This window comes from Cyanistes caeruleus, chromosome 6 (assembly GCF_971803275.1).
Source record: "Cyanistes caeruleus chromosome 6, bCyaCae1.hap1.1, whole genome shotgun sequence".
NCBI classification, from domain to species: Eukaryota; Metazoa; Chordata; class Aves; order Passeriformes; family Paridae; genus Cyanistes; species Cyanistes caeruleus.
In genome coordinates this window covers 1,923,922-1,942,433 of record NC_141706.1, presented here as the reverse complement: position 1 = coordinate 1,942,433, position 18,512 = coordinate 1,923,922, and the positions used below count along the sequence as shown (strand labels likewise).

The 18,512-nt window shown below is 40.9% G+C and overlaps 1 protein-coding gene across 1 annotated transcript in view; it reads left to right on the top strand.

The window, feature by feature from the left end:
• Positions 1-18,243, top strand: part of SPON1 (spondin 1) — a 177,288-nt gene extending 159,045 nt beyond the window's left edge. Inside the window, exons 8-16 of the mRNA XM_023929157.2 lie at positions 7,752-7,953; positions 9,630-9,770; positions 10,105-10,180; positions 10,616-10,798; positions 11,108-11,278; positions 12,314-12,481; positions 13,317-13,481; positions 15,022-15,285; positions 15,977-18,243. Coding sequence (XP_023784925.1) covers positions 7,752-7,953; positions 9,630-9,770; positions 10,105-10,180; positions 10,616-10,798; positions 11,108-11,278; positions 12,314-12,481; positions 13,317-13,481; positions 15,022-15,285; positions 15,977-16,140 — 1,534 coding nt within the window. The 3' untranslated portion in view covers positions 16,141-18,243. The remainder of the gene's footprint in view (positions 1-7,751; positions 7,954-9,629; positions 9,771-10,104; positions 10,181-10,615; positions 10,799-11,107; positions 11,279-12,313; positions 12,482-13,316; positions 13,482-15,021; positions 15,286-15,976) is intronic.
• Positions 18,244-18,512: the final 269 nt, after the last annotated feature.

Below are 18,512 nucleotides of genomic sequence, written 5' to 3'. Positions count from 1 at the left end.
TTCTGAGTGCTCCAGCTCTGCATTTGGCCCATGGTTAAACTGTATTTTATGTCAAAAAATTTCCTGTGCTGCATCCTTCCTTCCTGCTGCATCTCATTCCTTCACCCTGTCCTGTCCTCCAGGTGGTCCCCACCTGTCTGTGGAAGCTTTAGGTGTGTCCCTGAACCCCTGAGGGCTGATGCAGGAGAAGTTTTTGTTGGATGAACACATCATCCATCAGCAAACCTCATCAAAGCCCCTTCGTTTTAAAAGGCTCTGACTTCAAAATGTTCTTTCATCTTGAAAAGAATAAATTCTATTTGTGTTTTTTGGGGTTTATTTAAATATAAATTCTATTTTTTTCCCCACAAAGTAGATATATCTCTCACACCAAACCCAAAAATCTCAGTGATATATCTCAGCGATAACACATTTTTTAAAAGTCCCTATAGAATAGCAAGCATTTTTATTTGAGAGAGGGTGAGATTGGCCTTAAGTGTGTCTATATATTTGGATAATTAATGGAATATAAAACCTTTATTAATATGAATTCCCATTTTATTGATACTTCAGGAACTTAACAGGAATGAGTGAACCCAACAACACTCACTGCCCTCAAAACTTGTTTGCTCCATCTCAATGTCTCCACAGAGCTCCATTTAAATGAGAAAATAACCCAGTCTCTTATTTTTTCCCAGACATCAGGACAAAACACTGCTGAGTTGAGTTTTAGCAGCTCAAGGTGACAAATTTCTGCCTCTCTTGGCATCCATTCCCACGCTACTGTGACCTGTTACCTGAATCCATGTCAGCTGAGTGCCATTTAGAGTTATATCCATTTATTAAAAAAAATTATAAATTTTTAATAATATAAATTTTATAAAAGTTTATATCCATTTATATAAAAAAAAAATCCAAGAACTACATCACACTTATGAAAAAAAAAGAATTGTCTTAAGTGGAATGGGTAAGAGACCTAGGGAAACTTCATTGTCTGACAGATGGTCTGACACCCACGTTAAGAAATTCATAATCCAATCTCAAGGAAAGAAAAGTTCTAGGTAAGAACATATGTGTTTGTTGGGAAAGAAAAAAAAATTGTACCGATGATTTTTTTGTCAGAGCAAGCACATATGGCATTTTCTGTCACCATCTACTTTCTACTTAAAATTCAAATGTCACTAGGCAAGGAAAAAGTAGAGTATTAAACCATAGGAAAGATTTAGCTAAGAGCAATCCCTGCAAGAACTTTATTGTTCTATTGTTCATGGAAATTAATTACCATTCAGTTAATCCAAACTTCCTCATCCCGTTCTGCAAGAATCCCATCCCGTGCTTTTTTCTCATTCTCTACATGTTCCTCCCATTGGTAGTTACAGTTTTATGTCCATTTCCCAACCATCTGCTGTCTTTCCTTGAGCCAAAATAATTTCCCTTTGTGATATGGTGAGTGATCACATCAGCATCATTTCCATGCAATTCCACGTGTCCTCTCTAATCCTGCCTCCCCATCCTGGTGTAAACACCCTCTGAGTATCTGGGGTGATTTCCCACTTCAATTTCTGCTGAGCACAACTCTCTTTGCAAAACCCCAAGCTGCTAATTGTTACCCCTTAGCATTTTGTTATTAGTGAAATGATAATGAAATGTTTGCTCCAGTTCCCGTCTCCAGCCACCCAAAGGCTGGATGGAGGGGAATGCTGGATAAACTGGAATGTTCATTTTATTAATTAAGGTGCTGGGAATCTTCAGAGGTTACACTGGGACTGGGGGAATTGCAAAATGAAATTCCCATCTTAGGATATTTGCAAATTAAATGCCCTTGAGAAGTAGGACAGTATTACTTTAAAATTATTAAAATTATTAAAATTAATTATTAAAATTATTTAGGGGATTTTGAAGGAGTATCCTCATTTTTTAGGCATTCCAATCAATAGCCTCACGGAATCTTTTGGAGAAAAGAGGTATTTGCTGCAATCTAATACTCAGAGTGAGTTAAATTGGTATCAAATCAGAGTTCATGGCATAAATGGGTCAGTGTTGTTGGTCTGGTGCTGCTAAAGGGGGAGGAGAGGATCAGAGCTGAGGCTGGGATGGTTGAAGAGCTGCTCTGAAGCAGGGTTTGCAGGGCAGCCAGGTGAAAAAGGAGACAGAGACAGAGCAGCAGTGCTCTTACAACACCCCTTTGGAAATAAATACAGCTGTAATTACTCCAGGCAGAAAATTTGTAGCCCCAAAGCTCCTGGGAAACGAAGAGAAATTTCCTGAATCCGTCCAGTGACTCCTGAAACATGGCTTGATTGTAAATGCACAGTAAATAACTTAAGAAGTGGCACAAAGTTCTTCTAAACAATAGGAAATATTGCCAGCACCATAGCCATACCTTTTTTTTGGTGACAAACTGCAAAGGACACCAAAAAGTCCACAGTTTCAGAAGCTGCAGTCCTAACTTGAGGTACCTGAGGTTTTCTTTCAGTGTGGAAAACCTGCTCACATTTGTTAATTACATCATCAAGGTATGCCCATCGATGAATGAAGGCACTAAATCAAAGAGTTGATGTGTTAATGAAGAAATATCTCATTATTATCTGCAGCAGCAATCCAGGCATGCTTAGAGGACAATATGAAAACACCTGAAACGTGTGCACCAGGTCCCTTCCTTTCATCATGCTTTCTTAAAACACTCAGATTAATGATATTTTAGAGCAGCATTTGGTCTGATGAGTGGTTTAAATGATAAAATCCTTTAGTTCAGTATTTGGTTCCATATCCACCCCTTTTAACTGGTTATAGCAACATTCTCACTTTAAAAGCTGTCACACAGCAAGGTAAGAGGTTGTTATGTAGGGGGTTTCATACTCCAAATGTTAAATCTATAAGAATCTATAAGAAGTTTTCTGGCTTTCTTCAGTCTTTCCCTATGAAATAAAATATCCAAACTCCTACTGTCACCTCCTCTGTTTTGGTGCTCAGAGAAACCAACAGCTTGGCATTAATGTGCTTTTCAACTTTTCAACTTTTCAACTTTTTGTATGGATGTCAATCAAATTTTGTTGATTCAGTGCTCAGGTTATTTCAGTGCTCAGGTTATTGTAGCTTTCCTTCCCCTGGTCCTTTTGGGACATACACATCTTTAAATTATTCATTGGTTAAAGTGCTTAGCTGCCCTGCATTTAGTCAGAACTAAAGATTCTCCCCCTCCTGAAATTCTGGGTTTATGTTCAGGTGTTGATCCCTGTGCATAAAACTTTGCTGTCCATGCAGGGATTTCCATCACTTCATAAATGGTTTTCTCAGTAATGCATCATCTAAATGATGCCATCATAATAATTCCATCCAATTTCTTCTGTTTGCAGACTTCTAAGAGTGTTTTCCATTCAGTTTGAAATCCTAATTCTCTTCTTTTCTTAGAAGCTACTTCACTTTTCAGGGTGTTCTGACTTGAATGTGTGTTCAGCAGAGGAGAGGTTGTGTGGGTGCTGCTGGTAGGAAGCTCAAGGGTGTGAAGTGTGTGTTCCACGCTCTCAGTGTTATTTGTATCAATAGCAAAAGGTTCCAGAGATGAGTAAACAGGAATGTTCATCCTGGAAATTGTAGATGTGGTGCAAGTCTCTAAAATAAGAAGGATGCTGCTTTTGGTTACTAGAGGAAGAATGGAAAGTCCATTTAGTAGCTGTGAAAATATTCAGTTTAACACTTAATTAAAAATTTAATTCAGCTAAACACTTCATTAAAAAAAAAAAAAGTGTTTTCTGATCATCAGGACCCATGAGACAAAAGCAGTGGCAATGTGGACAGCAGAGATTTCAACCCCCTGCCTCTGATCAGACTTAGGATGGTTTCTGTTTCCACTTTCTTCTTCCCATTTGAAAACGCAGCTGCATCATCCTGGGCACAAGTGAGATCAGATCCTGGTACCCTCAAATAAATCTAGGATCCAGACTCAAAGGATGGGGTTAGGGTGATTTTACCTTAACACAACTCTGTGAAAAGATTTGAAGAGGTGTAAGCTATTTCCACCAAACTTACTCTGCAGAGTCATTCAGTCCATGGTATACATCAGCTTTGTTTAACCCCTGCATAAAATCTATAATACTGCCTGAATTAGAATTTAATTTCAAATGAGGGTAAAAATCTCAACCCTATAAATGGTCTTATTACCCAGAAAAAAAAAAAAAGAGTATATGCTAAGGCTGCCCTTTGCTTCTTCTTTTACTTGCTAATCACTTCTTTTACTTTGCTAATCAAATATTAAACCAAAAGTAACCACAAAGTTTGATTCTGACAAAAATTTTTTTTTTTTTGCTATTTTTATTCAGCAACTCTACACAACCACCTTCCTCATGTGTGCTCTCTTACCTTTCTGGTGGACCTCAGCAGAACACAACAATATTGATTCAACACTCAAAAATGTGTCTTGCAGCAAGCTGAGTTTTCTGTTGGTTTGTCAAAGACTTCCTTAACCCCCACCCCCAGCAGTGATAGCAGCTAGCTTGTCACTTAGGGAGAAAACTTGTGAAGCAAAATCATGTTTGTGCTCTTTCAGCCTTAAAAGGGGAAAAAAAACCCCAAACAAATAAAGAAAAAGAAGAAACTGGTAAAAAGCCACAGTCCCAAACACCACTAAACACAAAAATAAGGAGGAAAAAAAAGGCCATTTTCCTCCACTGCTCAGTACATGGCATCCCTGTAGCTGGAGATCCTAAATGCTACAAAAAATGAAGCTGGCTGGAAAGAAAGGAGATGGGAAGCATTAGGATGCAGGATGCTGCATCCCACTCTGTGCTGTGTGACAGGAATTGCCAGCAGGCTGCTGAGTGGAAAAGTACAGCCTGTTTCAACCAGGGAACCAGGGCTCCCCTGCTCCTGGGGCTCTCACCTGGCACTTTCTTAATGTGCAGGATTTGCTCTCATTTCCCTCTGGTTTTAGGCATTTATTTGTGCAGGACAAGGAAAAGGGACACGTTTGTCTCCTGCAGAAAACTCACAAATGATTTGCACTTCAGGCTTTCCTGTGGGCTCAACCAGATGTGCTCAACCTGTTGCAGAAAAATACTTCCTAAAATTTTTAAAGAGCAAAAAGATGATCCAAATTCCTATTTTATCCACAGTGTTCACAATATAAAAATGAAAAATGAAAAAGGTTGGGTTTAGGGTGTGCTGAATACATTTTTTGCACTGGTTTCCTTCATGGAGGTCCACAAAAGGGTATTTGAGGCAGATGTGTTGCTGAGGGATGCAGGAAGAATTTAGGTTCTTGCCAGCTTCATAAATCTGTCATTCATGTGGATACTAGAAACAGCTGAAATTTGTCAGATAATTAAAAATCTAACAAAACCCCCCAGAGTTTGTTCTTGTATAAACCCAGTCTGTGCCCATCCCTACAGCAGGGTAGAAGTTATGGGTCTTTGATCTGTCCTGTTCCCCTGAATTACAGCAGCTCGGGGAGAACTCTGGATTTTGGATGCTGGGCAATATTAAACAACAAATTCAACTTGGTATCCATACTCCTTACAAGCATTTGTCAAATTTGTGTGCATTTGACATTATTATGTCATATATATATATATAATTTATTATTATATTCTATGATATAATAATATTATAATAATGTTATTATATTATATAAAAATGTCTGCAGAGGAGTGGAGGAAGGAAGAGAAGAGAACAGGTTTCCTTTTGTATGAATTTTCACATTTCTGTCTCGTTACAGGATAAAATACAGTAAAATGTTCATAATATTTTCTATCTGCCCTAAAAAAGGAGGAGAAGATAGGTGTTTTTTGGCAAATTGCCCTGAATTGGAAAATGATGTCAGGCCCAAATTTATTGATATTTAACACATCCAAAGTTATGGAGGCAGAGTGACTCTCACACTGAAGGGTTCCTTAACAGGATTTCAACACTGATATTGTTATAATTTAGATACAGCTATCATTTAAATACACACATTTATTTATTATATTAATATAATGATGGATATTATGCTCTGCCATGTCCATATTAGACATATTTTCCATCTAAAGATCAGCTACACAAACACACATCTCTCTGTTAGTTTTAGAGTGTGTTTCTTACCCTGTTTGAAATATAGAATTCCTATAGGGAATTTGTAGAAACCCTTATAATGCAGTAAATCCTTCAGCTACTTGAAGTCAGTTAATAGGCTTTTAAAGACTAATCACAGCTCTGTGCTCGACAAATATATCAGGATACTGCATTCACTGAGGGAAGTTGATACCGTCATTCATTATTTTATGACTTTGCATTAGACAAACTGAAATCAGACTTCTATCTCTAATGAAAAAAAGAGTCATTTGCATTCCTTTCTGGGAAAGGCAGGATTAATGACATCAAATACTTAGCAACTCTTCTACTCAGAGTCTTTAATTCAATGTAAGATAATTTACACAGCAAGAAACAACTTCTAAAGGCTCTGGAACAGAAGTGGCAAGAACATTTTACACATTAACGAATCCTTCTTAACTTGCCTCTTAAAGGGGAAATAAACACGCTAACTTTTAGATATCTTACTTTTGAAACTTGGTGATAACTACTAAAAAAATCATTGCCTTTCAGCTGTTCTGCTTTTTTTAATGTACTGAGAGTGCTTTGAGCCAGAATAAAACCTCACAAATAAATACCACATTTTTATAAGCGTTTATAGGAAGAACAAACTCCTTATGACTACAGTAGAACAGTGTCTGTGCGCTATTAAGCATGCATGGGCTTTATTACTGGTTACCTAACTAAAATAGAAAGGACAAATAAGACTGTAAAAATGTCTGACATTTAAAATAAATGTGGTCTTTAGATGCTCTGAACCAGTGTATTTTGGCATAAAACTGAAAAGGAAAAAAACCAACAAATCCTTGACTTGACTGTATTAACCCAAGTCCCGTAGCTGAAGACATTTGCGTAGACAAAATTTGCGTAGACATCAGAGCAGAATTTAGAACAGAATTACCAAAATAAGATCTTTAATAACTCTGCATTTGTTGTTGCTCACGAGAAAAACGCTATGAAAGCTTCCAGACTTCTCCAGTCAGGGCTGATTTTATTGCCATTTGCACAGGAATGTGGGAGCTGCTGTCAGCATGGAGAGCACAGGGTCGTTCAGCAGATTCCTTCCCCAGGGAATGACAGAGGTGTTCCAAAAAAATCTTGGCTGAACCCTCCAGGGCTGGCACTGACCACTCATCTCTCACTTACATGAGCATTAAAACTCCATCAATTAGTTCTTTTCTGCACTCACAGTAGCACTTCCAAGAATTTTTGGCATAGTTACCTTTTTTTTTGGTGGGGGGGCTAAAAAGAAACCCTGCAACCGAGATATTTCCTGCTATTTTAGCCCTAATTTTTACAAGTGTTTTGGCAGATGTTTTTATTATTATTATTATCCCACTAAAGTATGAGCACACTGCTGCAGCTCTGTATTTGTACATCTCTATTAGAGTATTAATGTATTACTATAAAGCAGTATTAATGTATTACTATAAAGCATACATATTATATATGTATATATTTAAATATATATTTTATATTTAATATATGTATATATTTATATATTTTTAAAATATATTTAAAATATATTTAAATATATATTATATTTATATATATATATATATATATATATATATATATATATATATATATATACACATACTTTAAAGTGCAGAGAGCTCCTTGAATTTTGCTGGAGCTTTCTGGGTTCAATTTCCTCTGGCAGCGAGCCCAGCTCAGTTTTTCACACTCTTCCTCCGGATTTGCAGGAGAGCTGCTCCCTCTGCTGAGTTTTCCGTGGATCGCCACCGACACCTGATGTCCTTCCTCACCATGCTGGGCCCCAGCCCCGACTGGAACGTGGGGCTCTCTGCCGAGGATCTCTGCACCAAGGACTGCGGCTGGGTCCAGAAAGTGGTGCAGGATTTGATCCCCTGGGATGCTGGCACCGACAGCGGAGTCACATATGAGGTATGGGCACTGCCTGTGGTTTATTCCCATATATCACAGAGCAGTGGAGTAGCAATGCAATTTGATCCATACATTACCTGTGGTTTATTCCGATATATCACGGAGCAGTGGAGTAGGAAAGCAGTTTGATCCATGCATTACCCGTGGTTTATTCCCATATATCATGGAGCAGTAAGTAAGAAGACAGTTTGATCCATGCACTACCCGTGGTTTATTCCCATATATCATGGAGCAGTGGAGTAGCAATGCAATTTGATCCATGCACTACTCATAGTTTATTCTGATATATCATGGAGCAGTGGAGTAGGAATTCAGTCTGATCCATGCACTACTCGTAGTTTATTCCCATATATCATGGAGCAGTGGAGTAGCAATGCAGTCTGATCCATGCACTACTCATAGTTTATTCTGATATATCACAGAGCAGTGGAGTAGGAAAACAGTTTGATCCATGCATTATCCCTGGTTTATTCTGATATATCACGGAGCAGTAAGAAGGCAGTTTGATCCATGCACTACTTGTAGTTTATTCTGATGTATCACGGAGCAGTGGAATAGGAAAGCAGTTTGATCCATGCACTACTCGTAGTTTATTCCCATATATCATGGAGCAGTGGAGTAGCAATGTAGTCTGATCCATGTCTACCTGTAGTTTATTCTGATATACCATGGAGGAGTAAGTAGGAAAGCAGTCTGATCCATGCACTACTCATAGTTTATTCTGATATATCACGGAGCAGTGGAGTAGGAAAACAGTTTGATCCATGCATTACCCATGGTTTATTCCGATGTATCATGAAGCAGTAAGAAGGCAGTTTGATCCATGCACTACTCATAGTTTATTCTGATATATCATGGAGCAGTAAGTAAGAAGGCAGTTTGATCCATGCACTACTCGTAATTTATTCTGATATACCACATCAGAGCAGTGGAAGAAGGCAGTTTGATCCATGCTGGTGCCACCCATGTTTTTGTATTTTTCACTCTGTTAAAAATTTTCCTTAAAATGAAATAGAATTCCTTTAACTACACTTCACTGTCGGTTGTTTTTGCCTGAGGCTCCTCAGCATCAGCACTGGTGGGACAATATTCAGAATGACAGGAGAATGGGTAAGGTTGGGAGGAAGCACAAGTCCAATCTCTGTATTTAAGCAGGGTCATCCTAGAGCAGATTCCAGGATCCTGTGAAGTTCTTGAACATCTCCAGGAAGGGAGGCTCTGCCCCCACTCTGAGTGGTCCATTCCAGTGCTTGCTCACAGCACAGTAAAGAATTTCTCATTTATGTTCACCTGTTAAATTCACTTATTGAATAAACAGAGGGCTTTGGTCACAGCCAAGCCTTTAGGTGCCCACCAAAGCAGTGCCATCAGCAGCTGCATCAGCTCCAGTCTGGGACTGTTTCAATCCAACTGTTCTGTTTGGCACAGGAAACTTCAACTATCTCTTGCAGCAAAGCAGAACAAAACCGACAACAAAAAACAAAATGAACCAAAAAAAACCCCACAAAAAACCAAAACAATTCCCCACAGCAGTAAGTATGAATGCACCAAGTTCATTTTACATTGGAATTTTGCAGTTTAACATTTCAGAGAAGTTTTAATTTCTGCAGATTAATTTCTAATTAAGAAAATATTAATTTCTTTTATAACATATTTTTTTTCTTTCTTGATTGCAGTCTCCTAACAAACCTACAGTACCTCAGGAGAAGATCAGACCTCTTACAAGCTTGGATCACCCTCAAAGCCCATTTTATGATCCAGAAGGAGGATCTATCAAGCTGGTGGCCAGAGTTGTCATTGAGAGAATTGCTCGAAAGGTAGAACACATATGAGTAAAATTCTCAAGCAAACAAAAATCCTCTTTGTAAGCCAAAAAAACCAATCAATTCTTTCACCCCCTGCCTCCAAATCTACACTCCTTAACCAACCCACAGCAAAGATAACAGCAGAAGAAATTTAAACTGTTTTAAGGTATTATTTCTCCTACTTCTGGCAATTATTGCATCTGCTTAATTGGGGATTTTCTTTATGTATGCCTAGGAAATTGTGGATAAAGAGGTGCTGCTGACACCTTGGTGCCTCATAGGGTACTGGTTTAACCCCTCATGGATGAGTTTCCTTTCTTTAGTGTTCACAATCATTTTTTGGCAGGGGGAGCAGTGCAATATCGTTCCTGACAACATAGATGATATTGTGGCAGATCTAGCACCAGAGGAAAAAGAAGAAGGTATGTTTCAAATTAGTTTGTGCGTTACTAATAATTTATATTTTGTTCCATTCCCTGCTGCCATTTGTAGATAAGGCACAAAACTGACTTAGGAGCAAAAATTCCACTCAGTGTCAAACAGTGATTTAGTTTTTCATCTCTTCTGGTCTCTTCTATTAGCCTTCCCTTGTACAGAAAATAAATTGCATGTATTGCATGTAGGAGATGACAATAACCATAAGGCAATAAAAGAGATTTTTGGGGTTTGAATTTATTTTTTTTCCCTAAAGAAAGTTGGCAATTGGCAATTCTCTTTTTCTTCTGGCTTTGAACGGAGAAAATAGAATGCAGAAGGAAATAATGGATTCTATTGGGATCTAAAGTAATCATCAGCCAAGAAAAGGGAAGAAAATGGAAGACCATTTTTAACATTTGATGCTTTTCCTCACTTTTCAGATGACACCCCTGAGACCTGCATATACTCAAACTGGTCGCCATGGTCAGCCTGCAGCTCCTCTACCTGTGAAAAGGGCAAGAGGATGAGGCAGAGAATGCTGAAAGCTCAGCTGGACCTCAGTGTGCCCTGCCCTGACACCCAGGACTTCCAGCCCTGCATGGGTCCGGGCTGCAGTGATGAAGGTAACCAGGAGAGGAAGGTGGAGGAGGAGGAGAATACCTGGTAGAGTTTCTTTTCCTTTCCAGTTCTCAGGCATGTTGGTTGCTGTGGTATGGCTTGAGCTGAAAATTGCTGGAGAACACGAGTGGAAGCTGCCAGTGGTGAATTCTGCATCTCAGCTGTGTCAGGGCATGAGGTGCAGAGGATCTGCAGGAGAGGAGCGAGGGATGGGGTGGAGGAGAGGACAGCGTGGAGGGCAGCATAAAAGGGCTGCTGCACCCAAATGTCACAGCTCTGTCAGTCCCCACACCTGAGTGCTCTCTGTGTTTCAGATGGTTCCACCTGCATGATGTCTGACTGGATTACGTGGTCCCCCTGCAGCGTCTCCTGCGGGATGGGAACGAGATCCAGGGAGAGATACGTGAAGCAGTTCCCTGAGGATGGCTCCATGTGCAAAGTGCCTACTGAAGAGACTGAGAAGTGTATTGTAAATGAGGAATGCTGTAAGTATTTCATTCAGCTCCATAAAATCAGCAGCCAACAGCAGGAGAACTGCCCAAGTCATTTTTTATATGAGTCTTACTGGGGTCCCACAGAGCTCCATCCTAGGCCCTGTACTCTTCAATACCTTAATAAATTACTTGGATGCAAGACTGGAAGAGATTCTAAGCAAATTCCCAGATGATCCAAAACTGGGAGGAGCTGCTGACTCCCTCAAAAGCAAAGAGGCCTCAACAAATTAAAGAACTGGGCAATCACCAACTGTATGAATTTTAACAAGGACAAGTGCTGGGTTCTGCACCTGTACAGACAGACTGGGGAAGGAGAGGCTGGAGAGCAGTGCCAGGGAAAGGGACCTGGGGGTCCTTGGCAGGCTGGATGGGAGCCAGCAGTGCCCTGAGCCAGCAGGGACATCCCTGTCCTGGAGACATCAGGTACAGCAGGGCCAGCAGGGCAAGGGAGGGGATTGTCCTGCTCTGCTCTGGGCTGGGGCAGCCTCACCTCCAGTGCTGGGGCAGGTTTGGGTGCCACAGTATAAAAAAGGTAAAAAGGTAGCAGAGAACATGCAGAGGCCTCAAGAATGGGGAAGGGTTTGGAGGAGAAGCCGTGTGAGGAGCAGCTGAGGGCACTGGGTCTGTTCTGCCTGGACAGGAGGAGACTGGGCTCAGAGCTCAGTGCAGTGACAATTTCCTGCTGGGGGGAAAAGGAGGGGCAGACACTGATCTCTGCTCTGTGTGACAGTGACAGGACCCGAGGGATGGCCTGAAGCTGAGTCAGGGGAGGTGCAGGTTGGATATCAGAAGAGGTTCCTCACCAGAGGGTGGCTGGGCACTGGGACAGGGTCCCCAGGGCAGTGGTCACTGCACCAAGCCTGGCAAAGCTCAAGAAGCATTTGGACAACACTCTCAGGGTCACGGTGTGACTCTTGGGGGTGACCCTGTGCAGGGCCAGGAGTTGGACTTGATGACCCTTGGGGGTCCCTTCCCACCAGCTGATGCTGTGACAGCCATGAACATTTTTCTGTGCTCTTTGAACAGCTCCCAGCAGCTGCCTCGTCACTGAATGGGGCGAGTGGGACGAGTGCAGCGCCAGCTGCGGCACGGGGATGAAGAGGAGGCACAGGATGATCAAGATGACTCCAGCTGATGGATCCATGTGCAAGGCAGAGACCACTGAGGCAGAGAAGTGCATGATGCCTGAGTGCCGTGAGTGAGAGCTCCTCTCTCTCCCCTGCTCTAAAATGAATCATTTCTGACACATTGCCCCAGCACACAAACACAGCCAAACCAGAATGCAAGGCTGCTTTTCCTTGTCCTCCTTAAAATGAGGAGAAAATTCTTAGAAAATTGATGAGAGCATCAATAAAAGAAATGTTCAGTGGTTCAGTTGCTGTATGACCCATGCAGTGATGTGTATGAGCAAACCTGAACAGCTCCAGGTTGTGCAATATGAGCTTTATTTGACCACCAGCCTAGAATAAAACTAATAAAACAATGTCCTCCCCTTTTAAACCCATGAAAAGTTCAGAAATTGAGGTGTTTCTTTTGTGCCACAGCCTTTCTGTCACTATTAATTTCTTAGGAAATGTTAAATTTTCATCAGAGATAATTTTAAAAATATTTTTTGTAGATCAAATATGGAATTTTGCCATTTAGACTAAATTAAGTTGACTTCCAGTTCTGCTCACTGCAAAAATCCTTTTTGGTTTGGGCTTTTTTTTTTATTTTTACAGGAGTTATGATTGAAACATAACACCTCACACTACTTATTCCCCAGATGCACCGAGACATGACTTAGATACAGAAAAAGATAGCAAAGATATTTAAATCAAGCAAGCCTTTCAATTTAATATAAAGTTTTCTCAGCTTCTTCAGCAGCACCATTCAGCTTGTGACAAGAAAGTACAGCTGGCTGATGACAGATAAAACATAGCACGTTCTCCACCTGTGATACTTTCAAAATGTATGCCTTCATAATTTATTTCTAGTGAGAAATAGTCAATAAGAAGAACTCATTATTAAACTTTTTATTTCCTACCAGATACCATCCCCTGCCTGCTCTCTCCCTGGTCTGAGTGGAGTGACTGCAGTGTAACCTGCGGGAAGGGAATGAGAACCAGGCAGAGGATGCTGAAATCTGCTGCTGAGCTGGGAGACTGCAACGAGGAGCTGGAGCAGGCAGAGAAATGCATGCTGCCAGAATGCCGTGAGTTTGGAAAATTCCCTGGGAAGAGGAGGCTAATTGTGTGTCAAAATCCATGGATCAAACCTCTATCACCACTTCTTAGATAGGCAGGGTATCAAATGTGTATTGTTAAAATAAAATAAAAAAAGGAGGAAGGAAGGAAGGAAGGAAGGAAGGAAGGAAGGAAGGAAGGAAGGAAGGAAGGAAGGAAGGAAGGAAGGAAGGAAGGAAGGAAGGAAGGAAGGAAGGAAGGAAGGAAGGAAGGAAGGAAGGAAGGAAGGAAGGAAGGAAGGAAGGAAGGAAGGAAGGAAGGAAGGAAGGAAGGAAGGAAGGAAGGAAGGAAGGAAGGAAGGAAGGAAGGAAGGAAGGAAGGAAGGAAGGAAGGAAGGAAGGAAGGAAGGAAGGAAGGAAGGAAGGAAGGAAGGAAGGAAGGAAGGAAGGAAGGAAGGAAGGAAGGAAGGAAGGAAGGAAGGAAGGAAGGAAGGAAGGAAGGAAGGAAGGAAGGAAGGAAGGAAGGAAGGAAGGAAGGAAGGAAGGAAGGAAGGAAGGAAGGAAGGAAGGAAGGAAGGAAGGAAGGAAGGAAGGAAGGAAGGAAGGAAGGAAGGAAGGAAGGAAGGAAGGAAGGAAGGAAGGAAGGAAGGAAGGAAGGAAGGAAGGAAGGAAGGAAGGAAGGAAGGAAGGAAGGAAGGAAGGAAGGAAGGGTGTGTTTAAATCACATGTGTGATTGTTTTAGCTCAGGAAGGGCACCAAAGAGGCTTTTTCCACCTTTGATACACCTCTGAATGGTTCCATTTTGCAACCTGCTGCTGAAGGGTGTGGAGGCAGCTGCAGAGATTTTTTTTACCTTACTCCATTAAAATCCCTCACTTCTTGGGTAGGACAAATTTCTAGTTGCTTTTCAGTCTTTGTGAAGTGTGATAGCCTAAGGCACTGCTGAATGAATGAGATATGATTGCTTTTGGCATCCTGTTGCCAGCTGGTTTATGAAGTTTTATCACAAATTACATTATTTTTCACAGAAAGTATTGGTTAAAAAGGCTTTTATACTGTAATTGCTCATTCAGCTTTTCTTTAATAATGTGAAATATCATTTTGATTATTATTCACTGGGGCTGTAAGTGTTAAGCAGTGCCGAAAGATGAAAACTTTCAAGTTATAATGGTATTAGTGAATATGGCTTATTGCATAACTCTGCCAGCAAAGCAAGGCTCAGATCTCAGAGGTAGCAAATTCTTTTTAAATATAACTCAATTTTCAACAGCATTTCATTACAAAACAGACAGATGGGTGGGAAAATGGAAGAAGGCACAGGAGAATTATTTATATGTTGTTTGTAATTTTAGTGATCTGCCAGCACCACTCTTGAGGAAGCAATCGAAGAGTGTGTCAAGTAACACTTCTGCTAGAAATGGACTCAGAAAATTTTGACATGCAGCCTCCAAACAATTGCTGAGGAGATTGGAGGCTTTAGTAGAGCTCGTGTAGATGGGGTGTAAAGGTTCATTTTGACTCTGTGTTCAGGATTTTGTGTCATTTTTTGGGTGTTTCTTGTTCCCTGCAGCCATCGACTGCGAGCTGACGGAGTGGTCCCAGTGGTCCGAGTGCAACACCTCCTGTGGCAAGGGCCACATGATCAGGACGAGGATGATTAAAATTGAGCCCCAGTTTGGGGGAGCAGCTTGCCCTGAGACCGTGCAGCGTACAAAATGCAGGGTGAGGAAGTGCCTGAGGGGAGCTGGGATGGAGAAAAGGCGCTGGAAGGAGGCCCGGGAGAAAAGGAGAAGCGAACAAGCAAAGAAGAATTTAGATAGTGAGCAATATCCAGGTGAGTGTGAAACCACTTTCAGGATGTTCATGGCTTTTCTGCATTTGTGAGAGTGTCTTCAGGGCTTCAGTCTAGGGAAGGTTTGAGCCATGCAATAAAGCACAGCCACTTTTGGTGCTTGCCCATTACCAAAATCACCCTGCCTAAGCTTAGGGCACCATGGAGAAAGGCTCACATCTCTCTGTGCTCCACCACTAAAGATGTTGTAGCTATTCCACACAAAAGTGTGAAAAAATTTAAACTTTACATCTGGCAAAAGTGTAGCTGCAGTTTCTGCAGATCTGGGTGGAAATCCTCACAGCCCATTAGCTTCAAACATTTCAAATACTTGTTCCTGGATTTGACTCTGAATTTCAAAACAACTAATTTCCACCTCAGGAGCCTGATTGAGACTCAGGCTGCTCCAAGAGATCTCTGCTCAAACTGCTTTTCCAATGGGGGACAGGATCATCAAGTCCTGATTCCTCAAATCAACAAAACAAATCTTGTGGTACAATTAACATGACCTGGACAGGAATTTTTGCTATGTGCTTGTCTGACAGTTAACAATTTCATAATTTTACCTGTCTCTTGTAATGCAGATATTAAATTTCTTTTTACTTTTCCAAGTGTTTGACAAATTCAATTTGATTATACTTAGCAGGGGTTCCTAAAACTAAAAATGTACGGAATCACTTTTCTGTTTATTCAGTTTGTAGGCTGAAACCATGGACTGCTTGGACAGAATGTTCTACACTCTGTGGAGGTGGAATTCAGGAGCGCTACATGATGGTAAAGAAGAGGTCCAAAAGCACTCAATTTACCAGCTGCAAAGACAAAAAGGAGCTAAGAGCGTGTAATGTCCATCCTTGTTAACAAAACACAAGGTTCCAAGTGATGCACTCGGAGCTAAATGGAAAGTCAACCTTGGTTTGTTTTTTTTTTTTTAAGAACAACAACAACAAAATATAAAGTGTATATTAGTTTTCATTTTTTTGCAGTGTGGTTTGCTTTTTAGTCTTGCTGGGGCAAGAAAAATATTTTATAAATATTTCCTCACGGATTTATGCTGAGAGTAAACCTTTGGTACTCCAGCTAGCCCTTAATGCATAAAAATAGTAAAGTCATGGTGAGTTACTTAATTAAAATACACAAACATCTGTGGACATGGAATAGCCATGTTGAAATATCACTTGTAAAGACATGGGATGCATGCATATTAACAAAACTAAGTTCAAGTGACAGAAAGTTTCACCTGTGGGAGGATTTCTCTCTAGATTTGATTTAGAAAATCCAAAGCAGTGCCTCTGTGATTACACAACTATGCCAAGGAGTAATTTCAGTAATGCTGGTTCAATAACATTAAAGGTGCATGTTTATCTTTTTACACTATTGGCTTGAGCTGATAGTTATTATTGGAATAATAATAATAACAATCCTAAACACTTTTCTTCACATGGATGCTGTGGTCCATGCAAGAAGATCCTTTTTTCTTCAAAACATAAAAAGGAAATAATTTTTGCAGCTCAATAGTGATGTCTGACACGATCACAGTCAAGAAAAACAAACATGCCAATGTCATAAAATGTGTACAGTCCATACTGGGTCCATCCACTGCCTTCCAAAATGGACACAGCACTGGTACAAATTGCTGCAGACCATCTCAACAGCTCTGCCACAGGACGTCTTCCACATGAGAGACACTAAAAAATTAGATCCAGCTTCTCAAGGATCTTATTCACAGGTGGAGAGGGAGACAGGTTTATAATAAAACAAAAATGGTAGAGCAAAGGTAAGCCAGGCTCTCATGCATCCCTTAAAATGAAATTAGCCTCTGAAAGGAAACAATGACAGCCTTTTTAAAAATAAACAAATATAGATTGGCACAAGAATACGTTTACAGCAGTGTCATTTCTGTCTTTTTTTACTCAGAGTACAGGGCAATCTAAAAATTACTTAATTTGTGAGAATTACCCATTTGTGGCTATCCTAGCCAGGTTAAATGTCCTCCCTGACTACTTCAGTGATTAAAAGACTACCTGAGAATAGAAAACACTTTCTCACTCTTCTAATTGCTATTTTACCCCAGCTCCTGCAGAATTTAACTCTCATCCCTACACAGTCGGGTGTAATCAGGGAGACCCTTGGGCCCCACTTGCTATTGGAATACAAAATTTTCTTGTAATTTTATTTTCCTGTAATAATTTAGCATTAAGAGGGGAAGGTGATGGATTACCTTTTGGTCCAGGCAAGGCAGCATACCCCTGTGTCTCTACAGGAGTAAGAACAAAGCACTGAAAATAAAGGTTGTTGATGCTGACTCTTAAGCTTGAGAGAAATGAATGGAGAGAATTATTTTTTTTTAATGGCCTCTAAAGCAGCCTGAAGTAATTTATTCACTTCCTTAACACTTGGTCACTACCCTGAGGCAGCTGGGTTTGAAATATTGCTGTGCACCACAACCCTCTGAGCTGTTCATCTTCACCACCACCACCCTGGGGATCCTCCGTACCTGAACAGGCTCGTTGGGCTGCTGGCACTAATTCCATCAGCATTTCTCCACTGAACACTGCAAGGGCTGCTCAGGACTTCCACAGCCATCACATCCCATATTTTGTACATATTTTGCTGCTTTCTGTGGGTTTGGAATGAAGGAAAGGCCGAGGAAATAATGGAACCAACAGCAATGCCAGCCTTTTCCTGCTGCTGCTGAATGAAACGGGTGCACACCCATAGCCAACCAAACCAGGAGGGAAAAAAAAAGAGTACAACGAGGTTTAATGCTAAAACCAAACATTTTACTTTTTGCACAGCTTGGCTCACTCAATAATGTTAATTCAGATAGTTTGCCTCCTTGTGCCTGCTCCAAAATCGTGCAGTTTATGTCTCTGCAGCACTGCCATCACAGCATAGCAGCAAGTCCCTCACTAACGCATTTAGGACCTCACATTTCACTTCTATGACCAAAAAGAAAGAAAATCCAACAAAAGAACACCCAGCTGAATGATGTAGGAATGGGGGAGTGACCAGCCGAGCATATTTTGGGTGGAGAAACTGCAGAGGAAGGCCACAAAGAGCAATGCCAGGGGCTCAGCCAGGGCAGAGCCACATCTGAGCTGACAAAGGTGTCCCAGCTGAGGCCACTCACTCAGAAAAGTAATCTTGGGCCATAAAACGTGTGCCAGAGAGCTTTTAAAGGCCTTGAAGGGCCTTAAAGGCCCTTGAGCCTGGGGAAGAGGGAGCAGAAG